Source organism: Dermacentor albipictus, chromosome 8 (assembly GCF_038994185.2).
Source record: "Dermacentor albipictus isolate Rhodes 1998 colony chromosome 8, USDA_Dalb.pri_finalv2, whole genome shotgun sequence".
NCBI classification, from domain to species: domain Eukaryota; kingdom Metazoa; phylum Arthropoda; class Arachnida; order Ixodida; family Ixodidae; genus Dermacentor; species Dermacentor albipictus.
The window spans coordinates 63,575,028-63,596,762 of record NC_091828.1 but is presented as its reverse complement, the minus strand read 5'-3'; the positions used below and the strand labels follow the sequence as shown (position 1 = coordinate 63,596,762).

Here is a 21,735-nt window from a genome sequence, read left to right as displayed (position 1 = left end):
GCTGCTGTACACTTTAGTGTTTAGTTTAAGCGTTCGAAGTGACCAAATTGCATTGCAGTGCTTCTTTCTACGCTTGTCGTGCCTTTGTGGCAGCCTTATGGATTACTTTGCTGTGAACATCCTTGTGCGGTAGCTGCAATTGCATAGAAATTGACTTTCGAGTTTCAACAACCCGTTTGAAAGTGCACACAATTTAAAGCTTCCATGTGTCTCCCATGGAGCATGAAAGCTGACTCAATCACGGGTCCATAGAGATCTTTAGAACACACGTGAAGTGTCGTTCTATATTTGAGAGCTACCTAGGAACGTCTGGTAAGAGAGTTATCATGTACACTGGCTGGCACTATGAATTGTGAATAAACATGCACTAGCTAAGTTGGTAAACAAATGGTATTGTTGGGTTAAGCTGGAAGCTTCGTAGTTAAAATACGAAGCAAAAATACCTGTACCTAATTGGTCGGCCTTCGGACGTAGAAAGACAGGGGTCGTGACAACACAAAAATTGTCGCTTAAACATTTTTGGGCATCTTATTCTAGGGCAGGCAATTTCAATTTTCCTTAGCATGTACGCTTTTCTAGAAGCAGAAAATGTCCTTGCGCCTTACGGCGTACCGAATAGGCAGTGTCTTGTGAATTTTTTTGCAGATAAGCCATTTGGCATCAGAATGCGAAGGAGCCACACTCAATGTACTGCGCTCGACGAAGCAACTGCTATTCGCTAAAATTCACCAGGCTTGGGGCGCGCTTCTACTTGCATGAATTTTCCGAGCATACTAAAGAAATATTAATTCCGCTGTCCGTTGCTTCAAGACGCATCTTCTGTCACCTTTCTTCAGTCATCCTTCCATAATTCAAAAACTTCCTCTTCTTGGAGTAAACAAGATATGCTGCATAATCAGGTTCATTCATGTTTATTTTCGCTGTCTAAATGAACCGATACTCCGTGGTCGCTCATTCAAACAAGATGTATGTAACTAATTCCTAAAGGTCAACGAAAATTTTAACACAGGCTAAAGAGGACGAAGAGATAACTCTCCTCGTTCACGATAGATTTATCAAATTGCTCTCAAATTACACACCCTGGTTCTACTAAGAAACATAAATACCCCCAAAAAAGTGCACAGGGAAACGGCGCCACGGCAGCTGAATTGGTAATGCATCGTACGCGAAATGCGAAGGTTGTGGGATCATTGCCCACCTATGGCAAGTTGTTTCATCCACTTTTACCTTCATTAATTTATCGTTTCTTTATTTTACTTATTAAGCACAAGTAATTTCCTCTATATAGTCCTTGGCGTCAGTGTTCGCTGCCTTCTTATGATATGACTAATAAATATCGGGTCCCTCGGTTAACCCCTTTCTTCTCATTTATCAAATTACTTTGACAGTATAATTCGACTGCTTTGTTATTTCCCATTCTTTTCTCTCCAGTTATTTTTCTCGTTACTCTTTCCTCTTGCTCGGTCGCCTACACATTGCAACTGCTTCTGCGTGCGGATAAGCACGGTACAACGGTCGTGGCAAGTGTGTGAAGAGCATCAGGACAAACAAGCAGGTTCAATAAATAATTTTTTTTAAATTTTAACACTTCAATACAAGAGGGTAGCCACAGGGACTTGTACATATGGTGCCTTCTACGCTCTTGCAGCGCAGGCAGAATGAGAGGGACACGGGAAGGCAGATCAGACAAACATGCAGCGCTAACTTTCAACAAGAAAAAAAATTGTTTCAGATTCTCGCAGGGATACTTGTACTCCTGCAAACGTCATAAGACGCGTAGACATTGTTCGGCAAATAAGAACAAAACCAGAAAAAGCACGCGCCGACACATTATTTTATGGCCACGCTGATGATCTTGAAGGGTGTCCATTCCACGCAAGCAGATATAATCGAGCTTTGTTATTGAAGAAGAAATGGATAGCTTACTGGCGGATGTGCTTGAATTTTGGTGCCATGATGCCGGGTGGTCGTCGGAGTTTTCCACCCATCAGCAGTCTGAGGCTTTTGCCTTATTATTGACAAGTTGCGCCGTCTAAAGCCAGAACTTCACTTACGACGTTGCAATGCGTGATCCCAGCCTCACCTAATAATAATTTATTTTGGTAACACGGGCATCCGTAGCAATTGTCAATTATTGACGACATTTTGGACATTCATCACTAATCACTGTAATTATGTAAGGAAGTCTTACATATTAAATTCCTCCCTGAAGGTTTGGTGACATTCCGGTTGATTTGTTAGCAAGATCCTACAGTCGGCCTGATGCAGCAGGATATATAGCAGGAAAGCTATACAAAAGCACGTTTTCTGAAACAAAATAATGTCGACGGTATATAACCACAGAAAGATACTGCACTCTGTTAAAATGTATTTTAGTATGCTGAAACAAGAGGTCTGCAAAGATCTAGCTTGAGATAAAAAAAACTACTCGTAAGGAGGCACGTTAAGATGCAAATGAAGAGGCATGTTAGATGAATTACATTTATGACTATCATTTGCATTCCTTTTTTCTAGGTGCATCACAACTGAGCACAGGTGGGTTTTGCTTTCCCGAGTGGGAATGCCTTATTGTGTCCGTACTTGCTTGGCGTGCAAAACACAACTTTCAAGCGCGACAGTACCATGAGCCGGTCCACTTTACAATTTTACGTACTTGGCTATGCTTTATGACACGAACGGTATGGTAATACTGAACTCAAAGTTAAAGCCATACTTTTGACAATGTATGAAGATTTGAGCATAATCAAAGTGTTATTTCTTTGCAACATTTCCACTCAGTGAGCGTGGATTTGTAAAATTCAATTGTACCAATTTTCACTCGAATTCTTTACACGAGGAGAATATAAAACTCTCATTTTTATCGTAAATATGCGCCAAAAGGCACAAGGTGGTCTAGATGTATTTTTTGCTTCCAGTATAAATTCAGGCGACAGGTTCTTGATGTTCAAAAAAATTCGCTTTCAAACACTGCTCTGACGTGCACTTACATCGCAACATGCGTGATTTAAGATTGCGCATGTGGTTCCTGCATAGCCAAAGAACCTACTGCTGGTGGAAACTGTGGTGGACGAAAAACGCGAGTGTACAAACGTGAGTGGCGTTTGTAGCGTACCTTTGCTAATGTGCTTCCTGTAGCATCGAATGCGTACGACGTAGCTCGTTCATGCCGTTTCTAGCGTTTGCTTTATACATGAGAGCATGATAAATATTTAGCTTCTTTTTTAACGGAAATATTACTATTCACGACAAATTACTACAAACCCCAGTTTAGGAAACATCATGGTCATCATCATGAGCCTGTCTTTACGGCCACTGCTGTACCAAGGCCTGGGAAAGCGATATCCAAATACTCCTCTCTTGCTTTAGATTATTTGAAGTTGCCCCTGCAATGTAAACTTATTTGAAGGATATTCACGAGCATATGTTAGGCCGCTGAACTCCATGAACATTTCTGTGCCACCGAAAGAGCATGCGAACTCGGCACACTAAGACTATACTTAATATACCAGGTGTGCACGAAAATATGAACATGGTGTTGCGTGAAGTATAGTTATTTTGAGATGTATCTTAAAGGTATGAAGGAGAGAAACGTGGCAAGCATAAAAACACATGTGTGCATTCTGTTTGCACGCTATGTGATTAGAAATAACAATCAGATGTGCTTGGTGTTTTACAAGCGACGCAGTCATATTAATAAACATAGACTGTCAATTATTTTTTCCTCAAATACATTCACTTCATAGAAGATAAGCATTTGCCAAGATTTGCGTCTACTTATACATTCACACAGAGAATACCTCATATTCTATTCTAATAGAAATTTCCAAATAGTCCTTACATCGTAGTGCGCACGTGATGTCTTACGAAGCACATCTGTGGCGGGCCCATGCTCAGAGCACTAAGTAAACAACCCATTATTGAACTCATACACATAGCTAAGTTGCTCTGGTCTTTCACTTCCAGAAGCAACACAAGGGTAAGAACTTACTGGGCGAGCTCGTCCAGGATTCATCTTTATGAGTAAAATGTGGTGTTTCTTTCATTTCCTTACATGGTCTTCAGAGCATAAAAAAAGTAACACTCTTTTTCTTCACTCAAGTTTAGAAAGACAAGAATACAGTTAAAAAAAAAACCTTCTAAGGTGGTGAATACAGGTAACTGAGAGGCATTATTATAAATGACTGTCATTTCATATAGTGTGTAGGTAAGCTTGTATTGCGCAGTGTGGAATCTATAGTTTTGACTTATTTTTAAAAGACAAACGTTTCCAAAAGAGTCACAACCTGTTCGTATCAGGCATTGTTCTAGCCTCTTTCGTTGGCCAATCGAAGAAATAGTGCAGCCTAATAAGGGGCCAATATGTTGTACTGGTCATGTGCCCTACGGACCATTCGTTACTATGACTTTCGGGATGATTATATACATATTATACACACATATATATAATGAAAACATAAATAAAATTAATTCAAAGTAGGATAGAAACAGAGCAACGCTAGCACATAACATCGATACTGTGCCCATTGGATTAAGGACGGAAGCCTAAGTAGGGGAAACACAACATCCTTAAGAACATCACGCGCGCAAGCCAGTGCGTTGAAGCTCTTGGCGTGTTGTATAAGAATATGAATTACTTGAACACTGCAAGTGATTTTCTGCGTCGCCAGTTATTATAAATAAAATTTCCGACTGGTTAAGTCTTAATACGTTTATTGAAGAACATTACTCACATTACCTATACGATTCCTGTTTACGTCAGAATTTGAACTGCAGATGGAGAATTTCCTCTAGACGTGTTCGTGCTCCAGTTGCGAAGACTCGTGAACAGTAGAAGGTGCATTATAAGGCCTCGTTGCCAAAATAATCAGTCAGAACCCGTGTCACGATTACCGTCGGCAATATAGCGCGCTTATTTCCACAGGTAATTGAAACGTGTTTTGCATCCAGACTCCTCTTTCGCACTTCTCTAGGTAAGCCTGGTGCAATTCAGTGGCATCACCGCGATCCCTTCCCGTGTCATCCGAAATGGATGACGTGTCAGTGGATGCGAAAGCGGAGAACCGCGTCATGAGGCAACCGAGCTCCTTTCCCGCTTGTTTGTGCAATTACTGGGCCATCTAGTGGCGCCTCCAAGAAGTCCGTGCGTGGTCTCCGAGGCGAGAAGCGTGACGCTCCGGTGCCTGGGAACACTGAGGAATGTTCCCTCGCTTTCTGCACACTCAGTGGCACACGGTCAAGTTCAAGAGTGGAGCCCACCCGGTGAATGCCTTGCGCAGTTCGCTAAAGCGTTGGCGTGAAAGGCGTTCTCTGAAAAGCGGCAGGAATAGAGTGCATTTGCAGCTCTCCTGCTAAAGCTTTGAACTGCTGTCCTAGAGGACCCGTTGAGACGGGGCTGAATACCGCTCACCCTCGGATAAAATTGAGGAGAGTTATTCGTCATGTAGTATGGCGAACACCTGCTGCTGCATCATAGGGACCAAAGTTGACATCAAAAACCTTAACAGAAGACAAGCACAGACGGAGTGTCACATACGCCGTGCTTCAACCTTGAGTGAAAAAAAAAAATCTTGGACAGTAGTAGGTAGGCGGAGAGCAAACGCGCCCTCTTCCGTCGTACGAAATGCCATGAGGAAGGGCAGAAGGAAGGGCAGAAGGGAGCGAGGGAGGAGCCGGCGTTGTGCTTCAGCAGTAACTGCGTATTTCACGAAGGGAGGAAAGCAGGAGGCTGGAGGGACGTGGGAGATATCTTCTCTACCCCCAAGTGTGTACATTGTGCGGCTGCGTGCACTCGCGCGAGCCGTATCTTCGCAGCGATCTGCAGACTCCTCATAGTTTCGTGCGTACTGGATATTCGCCACATCGTTTGCGTTGAAGCGACAGACAGCACGAAGGTGACTTCACTCGCTGCATCTGCCGCCCTTGCTCACGCAAGCACTTAGACAAGGAGTGTCCGCGCTGATCGAGCCCGGTATGTTCCTATATGCGGGGGAGGGGGGGGGGAGGGCACACACGATGCTTGTCAATTTATGTAGTAAGCGATTGCTTCCAAGTTAATAAGGCCGACAACACCACTTTCAGTCCTTCATATAACTGTCTACTCATTTGCTGTCGCAATTGATTCCTTGCCTTTCGGGCGAAACTGCGACTTTATTGTAATAGGTGCCGGCTACATGGTACACGGGCGTCTTGCATTTTGCCGATGTAAAATGCGGATGCCATGGCTGGGAGTTGATCCACGACCTCGTGTTTAGCTATGCAGTGCCAATGCAACTAAGCCAATCATGGAGAATATTCAAGGGAGATGTTTGCTTGTTCGAACATATTGTAACAGCCTATGCCGACTCTGCAGGCCCAGCCGGTGTCGCTGTTTTCGCACGGGTAGTAACCGTCCAAGGGCGGTTGAACAGTACCTGCTGTTGGGAAGTTTCTGCAGCGCGTTCCTCATTTAGCGCAAACTTAACCCCGCATGTTGTGTGAACACCGGCGGCGGAGCTCCATCCAAACGTGAATAGCACTCAAGCAAGGCGGGTACCGATACCTGTCAAGAACACTACGTCAATGCAGATGTCGCAACATTGTGCGGTGGCGTGTTCACTGCAGGCTGCAGCTCAGTAGTGCCGTCTAAACATAGCAGCCGATTCCGATGATAATGCAAGCTCAAATTCTGGGCCCATTCGACAGGTAATGCAGTGAAACAAATTGTTCTCCAATCCACGCTGTGAGAGTAGTAGCACAACGAAGCTCGAAACAACAGCTCGAACAATTAGCCATTGCAAAGAACCTTGAAACTATTCAAATGGTGACATTCACGTGCACCTTACATGAGTCTTCTATCTCGCTAAGGAAGACTTTGTCTCTCGTCGATTTCAATTGAAAGTTGAATCACCTTCCAAATTTATCACTATTATTGTTGATAACGAGTATAAATAGAAGCTTAGAGTCACGCAAAATATATTGTACAAATTCTTGTTAGCAGCTGGAGCAGAAGTGCACAACAGTCGGCACAACCGCTGTATAAGACACTTCTTAAAAAAGCAGCCACCACGTTCTTAATCAATTACCTTGTTTCTCGCGCGCATAACACTAGATTTGCGGCTGCTGAGATGTGGCCCAATGTGTATAATCAGTGGTACACCTATGTGCCACATAATTTTTTCAGTTATGCCATATACAAAATTTCACTTATCACAAGCGTGGTAAAGCACTCAAAAATTAAGCAGTCTTCAAATAGAGAAATGGGTTTTCCTATTTCTGCGTTATCTTACCTAAACTGCCATTTATTATTCGTGCCCATGGACCATCTTGTGTTTCCACAGCTGATCTGTATATATTTTTTTATTTTCATGTTGACAGTTTTGTTTCTTTTATCAATCGCGATGTTGTGTACATATTTCGTAAGTGAGGCAAAAATGAAAATTTTTGATGGTCAGATTTTTCCCTGGGCTCGCCCATTCGCGTTGAGCCCTATTATGAAAAAGCAAGGGATGCTTACAACTTTTACAACCACATTTCTTAAACCATATAAATGTTTAGAAAGCACGCAGAATTAATTTACTGCAATCAACGCGCAATTGCAACTTTCTCAGAGATAACGTGTGCTTTAATTTTGCCAAGGAAGTAGCGAAAGAATGACTACAGTCAACGCGGCTATCAAGAATGTTCAAGATGAAATTAGCGCCGCCTACGTCTCGTGGCTGTGTTGTTCAGCACCTACCTCAAGCATTGACTCGATCTCTGTAGACAAGAAGGCAGCTGCCGAGTAGGAAGTTAACAAAATCACCTTCTGCTCCTACTCACAGTGAACGCGACAATGATTCCTGGCACTCGGTATTCCTGCTAGCGTGTTGTATGGTGGCAATCGGCGTGCTCCTGTCTCTATTATTTGTCACGCTCCTGGTTTTTCTCGGTGAGTACGGGCCTTGTCATGGCTCCTTCAGGCTTCTACGCATCTACGCTTATTAATAATTTATTTCAATCTACGGCGATGTGTAGCAGTTAACAGATGGACACTGGGTTTGCTCTGTCCCGCTTCTGGTTGTTGTTAGAGGCTAGAAAATACCGCATCATTCTCATGGTCGTGGCCATGCTGGATCATCAACATCAGCGAAACCTCCAACCACGTAGTTAAGAAAAGAAAAACCACGCCAGTGGTTGCCACTCGTAATCAAACACACACGCATTTTTATTGGCCAGGATATAATATTCTGAGGACCTAATTTGATTGTAGCCTCTAAACTGGTTAGGCACGGGCAGGGTGGTTTGAGGATTCGGAAATATGTTAATTCTAGGAATGAACTATGGCAGAACGAGGGATGTCGCTTTAACATCCCTTCTGAGAAGCTGAGTTCAAACAGAAGTTCGTTCGTAAAACCACTTGATCCAGCGACATTTGTTGTTCGATCACAGGTTACCACATCAAGGCCCGATCTTCCTTCATAGGTATCTCTAGATTATCTATTATTTATAGTGGCTTCCCCTTGCACTAATAACTTGACCACCAGAATATATTCCATCAACAACACCAGAATATATTGATAACATCGGAACTACGGTGGATGGTTCCGGCACTTACCTTGCATATGCAACATGATAATGGCCATAGGACCCAGGTCACCTACCTAAATTGGAATTCGGTTTGCCACATATGGTCGTTGCTAACGGAAAGAAGCAAAGTCTAAAAGCCGCCATGGCTAGGTCTCATCTCAGAATGAACACAACTGTTAGGAACATGAGGTTATTATTGAAATGAGCTGATGGTTTTAATACTCCTTGGATTGCAGATATCGCAAAACCAGGGTTGGGAACGTGGTTTACTTTTCAATTCGTAGGGAATTCTGAAGCAGTACTGTTGGCCACGCTCTAAAAATCAATCTTCATTGCTGCACTGTAGCCCAGCATACTCTGAATGTTTGCCATTTGAGCATTTCTACCGTGGTACTTTGAATAGCTGGCGCATCCGCCGTGGACGTTAGGTGTCACATATTTAATGATGTATCACTTTAAAACTGTTTTTTTTTCTTTCCACACATCATCCCAGTTCGACCTAACATGTAGTTTTAGACCATGGGCGAGATGCGGGCAATGTTTTTACGTCAATGCCGTAACTAGAAGATCAGAAGCTTCGGCTTATATCAAGGCCAACGAAATTGTTAGTTTGCAGGAAAAGCATAAGAATAAAAACATTTGCATGATTTTTTAGACAGTAAACTAAATTCAAAGGTATGGGTTCCGGCTCGATATCCTCAAATAAAGTGGACGTTTTGCATGTTTCGATGTTTTTAAAGAAGTGTCGATGCCACAATAAATTACAGCGTCCAATATTGCCACATCTAGCATAAAATTATGTCACCCGGGCTTCACCTTTATCGCACGATGGATTGCTTGAGCAGAACAATGATTGATTATTTTGGGATTCTAGTAGCAGCACAATATTATGTTCGAAGACATAGCGCTGCCCTGTTTATATTCCACATTACTTGACTGGTGTGCTTGGGTGTTAAGCCTCTCTTTAGAAAGAAATTCAACGTGCCGAACTGCTCTCAGATGACTCTCGACATTATTGCGGTTTGCATTTGAGCAATCCTGCTGGACACCGTATGGCCACCGACAAAACGCGTCATGTGTAATATGCACACTGTAGCCCAGTTCTCTCCCGCCGTGCTTCCCTTAATTGAGTTCTTTGAAAACACTGCTCCCCTCCATACATGGTGCGCCATCTGGCGGTCGCGCACGAAGTCTCCCTGCTTTTCGCAATTGAGTTCTGCGGAATCCTGCAAGTCGGTGAAAGGTTCTTGCAAGAGAAATATTTTCACCCACCCGCCAGTAGGATGAAGCTACAAAATAAATCAGTGCGGTTTATTTCTTCTTTTATTTTTTATTTTTATTCTTCCTTCTTTCTGAGAAACCTGTATGGGTTTCCTTTGTAGCTTCATTCTACGTTAGGGGTAGATGGCAACCTTCTCCTTCTTTTGCGTAGTCTTTCATGTTGAGGCAGTCAGCGCAATCACTGAGCATTGTTCCCCAACCACCTGCGGGCACTCGTGGTGCAGCGCCAAACAGCTGGGCCACTTTTGTTGATGAACACTTGTGTCATGGGTTGGAATCATTCCAGCACAGGAGTATTAGCGCATTTTTTTGTTCAAGAGCGGTGTTAAGAGAACACGTAGCCTTACTAGGCCTTGCAGGGCTAATAATGTTTGGCAAATCCACGGAATGTACGCCCCATTTTTCATCGGCGGAAAAGTCAGCAACCAAACCACAAGTATACACCACCGATATAGGTAGCACTGCAAACTCTAGCTCAAAACTATAAGTACTGTTTTCAGACATGTTGAGCATTTTTTAAAACGAATCTTTTGTTGCTAAATAAATTTACACATTGATGTTTAAACAGCCTTCTAAAGAGATGTCTCCCCTGAAAATGATTTGCAGGAGAAATGCTGCCGTGCAGGAATAGGGCAGGTGTTGTGATGTACCAAGACTTTTTACCGTTTGGCTGGCCCGTTGTCTTGGAAGGCAATTCCAGCGTTTCACAGGATTTTCCGTAAGGAACGAGCTCCCCCTATACCCCCGCCTGATTTAGTGCCTGAAAACTCCTAGGTTGACGGTGGAGCAACGTCAACGCACTAGTTAGGTTCATTATTGAGTGACCCTGTTCAATTCAATACCACCTTTGTAGCAATGAAATTCATATAAAGCCAGTATTTCCTAACAAAAGAATATCTCAACGCCACGAGCATATTCTACCCTGATACACCAATTCCTTCATTTGCGATCCCCAACTTGAACTGTCAAGGTGGTCCAACTTGATTTCTCGCTTCAAGCTTTTGTCAAGTATGGCTTGGCTGGCGAAAATTTTCTGCGAGTTGCTTCATTGGAAAACAGCGAAAGTGGTAAGAGAAAGCTCCATGCATTAAGCTCATTAGCGCCATTTAGCACTGTGGGGCTGAGGTCAGTCATTGCGGGGCAAGCTAGCTGCTTGTAGATAGAATCGATAGAAAGCATGAATCAACATTCATAGCGGTGTGAGTAGGCTGCTGGTTTGTGCGACTAAATACCCCTCCCCCCCCCCCCCCCTCCACATCCCAGCTTCACTGTATGGCGATCATCCTTGAGAATCTAGTGACCTCTAAACGAAAATCCAATCTCTTCGTCAATGGTATATTAGATTGTTATTTCGCCTTTTGCGTAGTTATTTCGGCAATTTGTGGTCGCGTAAAAGCGTGGACAGAACCATGCAAGCCAAAAGAGTGCATCTGAGTCTTCCCACTGACTCCAGAAGGCAGGCCACTGGTGCTGATACTGTACAAAAGCGAAATTCAGTGTTTTTTTCTTCGTTTTTTTCTTTTACAACCTAGGTAGGACATTAGGGAATATAATAGCAAGAGCTTGTGCCACAACCCCCGGACCCATTCCAAAAGGGACGCTCATCACATCCATCCATCCATCCATCCATCCATCCATCCATCCATCCATCCATCCATCCATCCATCCATCCATCCATCCATCCATCCATCCATCCATCCATCCATCCATCCATCCATCCATCCATCGATCCATCCATCCATCCATCCATCCATCCATCCATCCATCCATCCATCCATCCATCCATCCATCCATCCATCCATCCATCCATCCATCCATCCATCCATCCATCCATCCATCCATCCATCCATCCATCCATCCATCCATCCACCCACTGATGGTTGCGGCCTATCGTATCTGCAATGACGGGAGTCATTGAACTTCCGTCAGAAACCACTGAGGCCTCTGGAAATTGCCGCTAGGTGCGTCTTTTGAGCACTTCACGGGTAATAAACGCATCTTATTGCTTCTAATAACGCACGCGTTCAAGAAAATTGTCCTGAACACGGAAGAAATTTTCTCAGTACTGCATCCGCAGCCCATCGTTCGTGAGAAGCGATAACATATTTATCATTATAGGCTGCGTTAAAGACGCGTAATACAGAAGCAGGAATCCGCATTGGGGCAGTGTCCGAGGCTTGTAAGATGGCTGCCAGATGCTTGATAACTGCAACCTCTGGAGCTCGACAGGACGCGAACGGCAGCCTTGTCATCAGGCACTGCCGTCAGGCGTCGTTGGCTGCATCTGTCCACAGGCTCCCATGGTTCGCTGTTTCTCCTCACCGGTTGCTGGACATGATGCCCCTAAGTGCGTTGCAGTAAAGGCAACAGAGCGCAGTGGTGCACATGACCAACGAACAATCTACTAGAGCACTGATGAAAACATTAAACTGTCCTTTAAGGGCTATTACAGAATGGACAAGCAGTCGAGACAGCACAGCGGAGTTTGCTTTTTTTATTTGAAGGAACGGGGCAGCTTATGGAAAGCACCTGTTTTTAACTGGACACCAGGTGTCATCTATACACGCCCTTCCATAACTGCCCAATAGGATAACTGATGGCCTGTTTCCCTCGAAAACTGTTCAGTTGCGATATGAGGAATCAAGTAGGAGAGAAGGTTGCATTACCCAACTTACATCAGGTGTTCTTTCTCTTGTATTTATGAAGGTGATCAAGGTGATAGCGATATGGGAGGCGACACCAAAGCAACGTACGACAAAGTTCCTAGTTCTGGAAATAGCAGCGGAGGTGGAGAGGTCATAAGCACTCTGCAACAGCCGGTGAGTTGGCTCGCAAAGCAATACCTCTCAATCTGCGCAGCTTTTCACCACATAAATCTAAAGTGATACTGGTGGTTAGCGTGTAAGTGTGCACAACAGAATCAGGCGAAGAAAAAGCAACTCAGTTTATAGAGTCACTTCAATTAAAAACCCGAGAACAATTAAAACGTGGTTCTCATCATAGGTTGAATTATCAACGCAGTCGCTATGTCCATTACCGACCGCTTGTGGGGAGAATGTGTCATTGAATGAACCGACGAATTGGCAGCCTCTATTTGTGCTAGATGCACATGACCAAAAGTAAAATACAATTGCGAATAGACCTCATTTAGTACTGAAGAACACTAATAGCAGGGACTGCAATATCTTGTGGGCACGGTAAATTGATACAATATATCTCGTATACTAGTCTATATACAAGTACTACATATATATATGTTAGAATGAAAGCGCCATCATCGCCTTTGATCACACCCAGTATGCCAAATTAACTTACGAACACACACACACACACAGACACACACACACACACACACACACACACACACACATATATATATATATATATATATATATATATATATATATATATATATATATCGCACTTTTAACTTCTTCATGAAAGCTGTTCTGCCATCAATTGAAGCAAAATTGCCTTGGTAGACGGCGTACTACAGTTGGTTCACATTGTTTTCGTAACACCACACGTGCAACGTGTCATCTCTTCACGTAGTTGTTTAGTTCCTTTTACACTGTTATCCCAGTGTCGCGCCATTTTCATACTGTGGTAGCATCTGGCTGATGAAGATGTGAAATGCTTCCATTGTTGCCTCCTTTCACAAATAGTGGTGTTTGAAGGGCCACGCAGCACAGAGCATACTTTATGAAGCATGTAACCGCTGTTTGTATACTTTCCGTGTGCTACTCTTAGTCAAGTCAGTTCACATTACAAGGCCAATAAGTGAATGTCGCTAATTTTAGCGTTATGAGAGAAGCAAAATGTGGTGCGTATTAGAAGACACGCCATAGTAGCCTATATTCTCGTTGACGTCTTCACCAAGCAATACAGTTGAGGAAGTCAGATAAGTATCGAGATGATTCACTTGTCTATTGGCATTCGAAATGAGTACGTAGAGTAGGGACGCGCCATCTTAGATGATTGCAAAGTATATGGTGTCATAAAAATCAAAACATTCGCAGGCCTAAATGACAAATTGTGTGTTTGCATATGACAAAGGAAACCGGAGGCTTCTGGGAGAGGCCTTCTTCCTACGGCACAGGGAAATAAAGTGATTATAAAAATGGTTGGTGGTGGTGAGGATCTTTATTAACAATTTCACCTGGAAACTGGCATCCCCTGCAGGCACCAACTCCTGTGACATCAGCCGGAGTACAGCATCCTGTTACTAGGGAGCAGGAGATTATACCAACGCCGTACAAAGGGGTGCCATCAGAGCTACCTACCACACTGAAGATCACTCCAGCACCACCAACTCCAGCACCACCTACCACGCTTGCACGTACGTGTCCTAATCCATGTTAGCAGTATATACCTAAACACACCCACACACAAACAGACACACACATACATACAGACATATATATATATGTATATATATATATATATATATATATATATATATATATATATATATATATATATATATATATATATATAGTCATAAGAAGCCAACAAACAAAGACTCGGACAACACAGTATAAATTACTTCTTCTTAATAATAAACTATGGAAATTTTAAATTAGTGGAGTTGAAAGTGGATAAAAACAACTTGCCGCAGGTGAGGAACGATCCCACGTCATCGTAGTACTTGTGCGATGCTCTACCAATTGAGCTACCGCCGCCGCCGCCTTCCCATCCAATTGGTGGGGTATATATGCGTTACTACTAGAACTAACCCTGGGAGTGTCAACCGGTGCCACCAATCACAAACTTTGGCGGCGGATATGACACTTCCTTTCTTCCGCAGGCCTCACCAGTACGTGATGCTTTTGGGTGAAGGCAATGGGTCAATGAATCCACACGTGATACCTGAAGGCATCGATGTTGCCGGATTCGAAACCCTGTTATGCAATGAACTTGAAGAAAGGGGGTTAACCGAGGGGCCTGATATATATATTGTGCTCCGACATACGAAAAAGCAACTTTTACTTCCTAAAGGTATGACCATGGATCGGTGGTAACGCACATCTACATGCACAGAGTGTCGCAATTACTATGCACCAAGATTTTTAAAAAATGTGCGAGTACCATGTAGCTGGACAGAACCATGGCAGTGTTGTTTTCCGTCGCTTGGAGGTACTCAGGCTATACTATATTACATAGCACCAAATTACTTAGTTTTGTCTTAAGTAATTGTTCAGCTTCGCAAATATTATATTTAGAATAAGTGTGTCAATGATAAAGTTGTAGAACAACATGAAAATATCCGGATACAGCTTTTTTTTGCTCAACAGCTGCAACATAAAAGTGCTTTTCAAGCACGAACGAAGCCCGCATATACACACAAAATTGCCCTGTGACCGGCAGCTTGCCGCACACGGAAGTGGAAGTGGACCGGAAACAACTTGACACAGGTAGAAGACGAACATAGGTGTTCTCGTTATGTTTGCGATGCCACACTCGCCTCCTTCCCCCCCCCTTACCTTTTTTTAGAACCAAATTATTTCACCACATTAGTTCACCAATTAGTTCACCAAATTTCTCCAGTAAAGTGGAGCCTGATATACGTATACACATTGAATAACTTTTCAATGCCTCGTTTTGATGGCCATTTAAAACACATGAAGCAAATTCACTGCTATAGAATTTAAGAAGTTGCGCCATACCTTGGCAAGACCAGGCAGCGACTGCTGCGTGCATTCTTATAATTTTTCTTTGGAACCTTTATAGGCTGTCTTTCCCGCATACTTCTTTTTCACAACGCGAAATTTGAATCCTAGACATTAACAACTCTAAAAAGCGGGAAATATACGCGCGAGAAGTTGCAATGCAGACACTACTATATTACAAATTTGGCCTAGCTCCCACATTGTTTATTTAAGGCAAATTCAATTTACAAGTGGCCCCTTCTCGATTCGCTCAGTCTATTCAACTGAAACTAATTCTGAGCTTGACACCAGATTGTCAGTTTTGGTGTGTTCATTCCCGAAATGTGCGACAGGATGCCATCGTATTTGGGTTATTCAACTAGGGCGATCATATAGGCTTGTTGGTCAGTCAACACTGAAAGGTATCTGTATAGCGCAACAAAAACACAGACAAGAAGAAACGAAGATAAAGACAGGCGCCTGTCTTCGTTTTCGTTTATTCTTGTGTCCTGCTTTTCTGGCACTGAACAGATATCTTTCAATGGGTTGTTCACTTCTTTTTCGGATCCCCTTCATAACAAGGCACTTTTTTAATACAATAATTGATCAATTATTGAAGTTTTCCCCCAAAATTCCCCGAGTGGATGTTTGTTGAGAATACGCTCGCTTCAATTCATAAATATTAATATATACACTAAAATAATCGGCAAAATAGTTTATTCGCAACTTTTGTAAATAAATCACTCTGAACGTTGACTTCTTGGCTGCTTATCTGCTTATGTAGCTATCTGCCTTTTCAGCTCAAGAGAATATTTGTGCTAGATACCACATACCACAATCGAAATGTCATTTAATGTAAAAAAGGCAGACATATGAGTAAAATTTAACTGGCACCACTTGGGTATACTTTCATGAACCAAGAATGAGATTAAAAAGGGCGAACTCTATGTGTTAGCGTGTTAAGTTCTTGATTTTGTACAAAACGCATTCATAATTTCTAAAAAAATGCACAAGTTCCACCGAATTTCGCGTATTCAGAGAAAGCCAATTACTTAAATACGATTACATTGCTATGCGTTTCGTTCGGCATATTGAGACCTAAATCAAAGGGCTGTTGCAGATTTACGAATTTAGGGGAAAGATATCTTAGTACATCAAGCTTTTAGTCACTTTAACGAGACAGTTTCCTTTATATAGTCTTATTGACGTTGGGGAAGAAGTTTTAGTAAATTACACTGGTAGAGATTTGGGTGTATGAACTGCTTCGCTTTCAATTTAGGCAAAGGGGGCTGGGATATATTCTGCTTCATTTGCCGCTATTGCCAGAGTAAAACGAATGAAATTGTTTTAGCCATGTAGCTGGCGGGGCGGCAAAGACACAACATCGATGTCGTATTCTTCTAGAAAATCGGACTTCTCTGCAATTTGAACATTATGATCGCCAATTCACAAGTGCAGAACTGAAACATATAATATAGACAACGAGGAACATTAAAGAAAAGCGAGCTAGGTCGGTATCACAACCTTGATTGTTGCTCAACATGGAATTCTTTCACCCGCCGTTGTTATGAAGTGGCATTGGTGTTGTTCTGTTAAGCCCTGGAGGTGGCAAAATCCAAGAATATAATCCGATAGAGATATTTTGGGCTAGTAATTCGCGACTTTGTGGAAAATATAGTAACAAAGTCACCAACACTGCCTTTAGCTCAAGTTCACAATTTCGTTGCACTACATGGGTTTATACTTCTTTCTTCTTAATCACAGAATACATAGGTATATATTTGCAGAGTTCTCTTTGTTGTGCTGCATGTTATACAACGTGTGTCAGAGTCCAATGGCCCTGTTTGCTCTCTGACGTGGTCACACGCTATCATAGCGCATGAGTAGACTTTCTGTATGCCACGTCCCGCTCTGTGCAGCTTTAGTTGACAAGCCACCGCAACGTAACGCCTACATCTGCACCGTGGCCAGCGATGGCGAGATGGAGACGCCAAGAGACGGGCTCTGCGACTTCATGTTCTACGAATCGCTGGGAAAGCCCTTCGAGAGACCGGGTGAGGCGTCCAAGGGAAAGTTCGCGACCTTTCAATCCATGGCGGCCAAGGGGCAAAAGACGCAGTTCGGCATCTCCATATTCGCATTGTAAGTTCAAGCTGTCTCGTGGAGCGACGGAGCAGTGGGGCCAAACAAACGCAAGAAACACGCATGATACTTTGAAATTTTTTTTAATCAACTACGCAAAGAAATATATCCTTTCCGTACTCTTTAACAATTACCCGTTTGTAGCACACCTGAATTCCTTGCATGATATTGCGCTCAGACGTGCTCATTTATTTCTTGCACAATATATCGGAAGGAATCAAATAAGCCTAGAGAAATGTCGATAAAATTGGTTGAACTAAAAAAAAACCTGAGGACATCAGCACTCTTCTTATTAGCTGGTAAAAGTAAAACGTTGATGTTCAACTAAACGACAATGAGTGGTCCTCCGACTCATTAAACTTCGCGGGCAACAGAGCACGCTGAGAAGCTCGGGGCGTTTTGATTTTGCCTTCTCGAAGCGCAGTTAGAATGCAGGGGACAGTTTGCGTGGACAAGGAACGCTTGAATAACGCAGGCTTTAGAGAGTGAGGTGATTTGGAGTGGCGGCGTTGCCCTCTGCCTTAACGCTGCACCAGATACGCTACTGCGGTACCAAGTGTTTCCGTTCACCCGCTCGGTAGAGGAGTGCTCGTGGCGTGGTGTCGCAGCTAATGCGAATTTGGGAGCCCTTTCGCTGCTACATACGTTGGACGCAGGCTTTGACGCCCACTGAACCACGCGTTGCAACGGTGGAGCGGTAGAACATCCACCTCGCGTGCTAGAGGACCGTGGTTCGAATCCCGGTACCGCGCAATTTTCCACCAGATTAAAGAAAAATTCCTTCTGTTGATAAAATTGCATAAACAGGCCTGGGGCACGGCCTGGCACCGGTGACAAGAACCAGAACACACTTCCTCACCGGAGAAGAGTTGGCCACCCTGGTGCAGTATTAGGCCACAACCTCCTATATGAATACAACAATAACACCCCGGCCCTCAGTCCCCAGTAGCTGCGAAGCAACTGACCACGGCGCCGGTCGGACCTTCGACGCAGCGGAGGGTGCTAAGAATCACTGTCTCCGGACAGGCCGCCATTGGAATATGAACCTGGCAACTTTTAACGCTAGAACGTTATCTAGTGAGGTGAGTCTAGCAGTGCTATTGGAGGAATTAGAGCGCAGTAAATGGGATATAATAGGGCTCAGCAAAGTTAGGAGGACAAAAGAAGCACATACAATGCTAAAAAGCGGGCACGTCTTGTGCTACCGGGGCTTAGCGGAGAGACGACAACTAGGAGCTGGATTCCTGATTAATAAGGATATAGCGAGTAACACACAGGAATTCTATAGCAATAACGAGACGTGGCACGAAACTCAAAAAGAGGTACAAATTGAAGGTAGTACAGGTCTACGCTCCTACATTCAGCCATGATAAACAGGAAGTCGAGAGCTTCTATGAAGACGTAGAAACAATGACGGGTAAAGTAAAAACACTCTACTGATAAGCGACTTTAATGCCAGGGTAGGCAAGAAGCAGGCTGCAGGCAGGTCAGTGGGGGAATGTGGCATACGCTTAAGGAATAGCAGGGGAGAGTTATTACTAGAGTTTGAAGAACAGAATAATACGCGGATAATGAATACCTTCTTCCGCAAGCGGGATAGCCGAAAGTGGACGTGGAGGCGCCCGAATGGTGAGAATAGAAATGAAATAGACGCCATAATGTGCGCTAACCGTGGCATCTTCCATGATGTGGACGTGCTCGGCAAGGTACGCTGCAGTGACCATAGGATGGTAAGAACTCGAATTAGCCTAGACTTGAAGAGGGAACGGGAGAAAGTGCTACATAAGAAGCTGATCAATGAACTAGCGGTAAGAGGAAAATAGAGAAATTCTAGATCAAGCTATAGAACAGGTATTCGCCCTTACCTCAGGAAGAGGACCTTAGTGTTGAAGATATGAACGACAATCCCATGGGGATCATCAGGGATTCTGCAATAGAACACGGGGGTCACTCCGTTAGATAGGATGCTAGTAGGGCATCGCATGAGACGAAAGATCTGATCAAGAAACGCCAATGTATGAAAGCCTCTAGCCCTACAGCTAGAATAGAACTGGCAGAACTTTTCAAGTAATTCAACAAGCGTAAGACACCTGACATAATGAAGTATAATATGGATAGAATTGAACATGCTCTAAGGAACGGAGGAAGCCTAAAAGCAGTGAAGAAACTATGAATAGGCAAGAATCAGATGTAGGCGTTAAGAGACAAAGCCGGCAACATCATTACTAATATGGATGAGATAGTTCAAGTGGTTGAAGAGTTTTACAGATGTTTATACAGTACCACAAGCACCGACGACGATAATCGAAGAGAGAATAGTGTAGAGGAATTTTAAATCACACAAGTACCGCCGGAAGAAGTAATGAAAGCATTTGGAGCTATACAAAGAGGGAAGGCAGCTGGGGAGGATAAGGTAACAGCAGATTCGTTGAAGGATGGCCGGCAGATTGTTCTAGAAAAATTGGCCCCCCTGTATACGCAACGCCTCATGACTTCGAGCATACCGACATCTTGGAAGAATGCTCGCATAATCCTAATCCATAAGAAAGGGGATGTTAATGACTTGAAAAATTATATGCCAATCAGTTTACGGTCCGTTAACTACAAAGTATTTACTAATGTAATCGAAAATTGGATCAGGAACACGTTAGACTTCTGTCAACCAAAGGACAAGGCAGGATTCCGTAAACGCTACTCAACAATACACCATATTCACACTATCAATCAGGTGATAGAGAAATGTGCGGAATATAACCAACCCTTACATACAGCGTCCATTGAGTAGGAAAAAGCGTTTGATGCAGTTGAAACCTCAGCGGTCGTGGAAGCATTACGGAATCAGGGTGTAGACGAGCCGTATGTAAAAATAATGAAAAATATCTATATATGCTCCCCAGCAACCGTCATCATAATCATCATCATCAACAACCTGGTTGCGCCCACTGCAGGGCAAAGGCTTTTCCCATTTTTCTCCAACTGTCCCGGTTATGTACTAATTGTGGCCATGTTGTCCCTGCAAACTTCAAAATCTCATCCCCCCATCTAACTTTCTGCCGTCCCCTGCTACGCTTCCCTTCCCTTTGAATACAGTCCGTAACCTTTAATGACCATGGGTCATCGTCTCTCCTCTTAACATGTCTTGTAAGTGTCCATTTCTTTTTCTTGATTTCAACTAAGATGTCATTAGCTCGCGTTTGTTGCCTCACCCAATCAGCTTTTTTCTTCTCCCTTAACGTTACACCCATCATTCTTCTTTCCATAGCTCGTTGCGTCATCCTCAATTTCAGCAGAACCCTTTTCGTAAGCCTGCAGGTTTCTGCCCCATATGTGAGTACTGGTAACACACAGCTGTTATACATTTTCCTTTTGAGGGATAGTGGCGACCTGCTGTTCATGATTTGAGAATTCCTGCCAAACACACCCCAGCCCATTCTTACTCTTCTGGTTATTTGTTTCATGATCCGGATCCGTGGTCACTACCTGCCCTAAGTAGATGTATTCCCTTACCACTTCCAGTGCTTCGCTACCTATCGTAAACTGCTGTTCTCTTTCGAGACTGTTAAACATTAATTTAGTTTCCTGCAGATAATTTTTAGACCTACGCTTTTGCTTTGCCTCTGCTGGTCAGTGAGCATGCATTACAATTGGTCACCTGAGTTACTAAGCAAGGTAATATCATCAGTGAATCGCATGTTACTAAAATATTCTCCCTTAAATTTTATTCCCAATTTTTCCCAATCCAGGTCTCTGAATACTTTCTGTAAACACGCTGTGAATAGCAATGAAGAGATCGTATCTCCCTGCCTGACTCCTTTCATTATTGGAATTTTGTTGCTTTCTCTGTGGAGAACAACGGTGGCTGTGCAGCCGCCATAGATATCTTTCAGTATTTTTACGTACGGCTTTTCTACCCCTCGGTTCCTTAATGCCTCCATGGCTGCTGAGGTTTCGACTGAATCAAATACTTTCCCGTAAATGAAAGCTATATATAAGGGTTGGTTATATTCTGCACATTTCCCTATCACCTGATTGATAGTGTGAATATGGTGTATTGTTGAGTAGCCTTTACGGAATCCAGCCTGGTCCTTTTTTGACAGAAATCTAAGGTGTTCCCGATTCT

At 43.3% G+C, this 21,735-nt stretch overlaps 1 protein-coding gene across 7 annotated transcripts in view; it reads left to right on the top strand.

Moving 5' to 3' along the window:
• LOC139048802 (uncharacterized) overlaps positions 1-21,735 on the top strand; it is an 83,907-nt gene that overhangs the window by 10,680 nt on the left and 51,492 nt on the right. For 3 of the 7 annotated variants that reach the window (XM_070523508.1, XM_070523502.1, XM_070523504.1), the window contains exons 3-8: positions 2,515-2,535; positions 3,964-3,976; positions 7,800-7,906; positions 12,532-12,644; positions 14,008-14,164; positions 17,393-17,615. In XM_070523508.1, coding sequence (XP_070379609.1) covers positions 2,515-2,535; positions 3,964-3,976; positions 7,800-7,906; positions 12,532-12,644; positions 14,008-14,164; positions 17,393-17,615 — 634 coding nt within the window. The remainder of the gene's footprint in view (positions 1-2,514; positions 2,536-3,963; positions 3,977-7,799; positions 7,907-12,531; positions 12,645-14,007; positions 14,165-17,392; positions 17,616-21,735) is intronic. The other 4 variants (XM_070523503.1, XM_070523506.1, XM_070523505.1 and 1 more) reach the window with 3 other exon arrangements.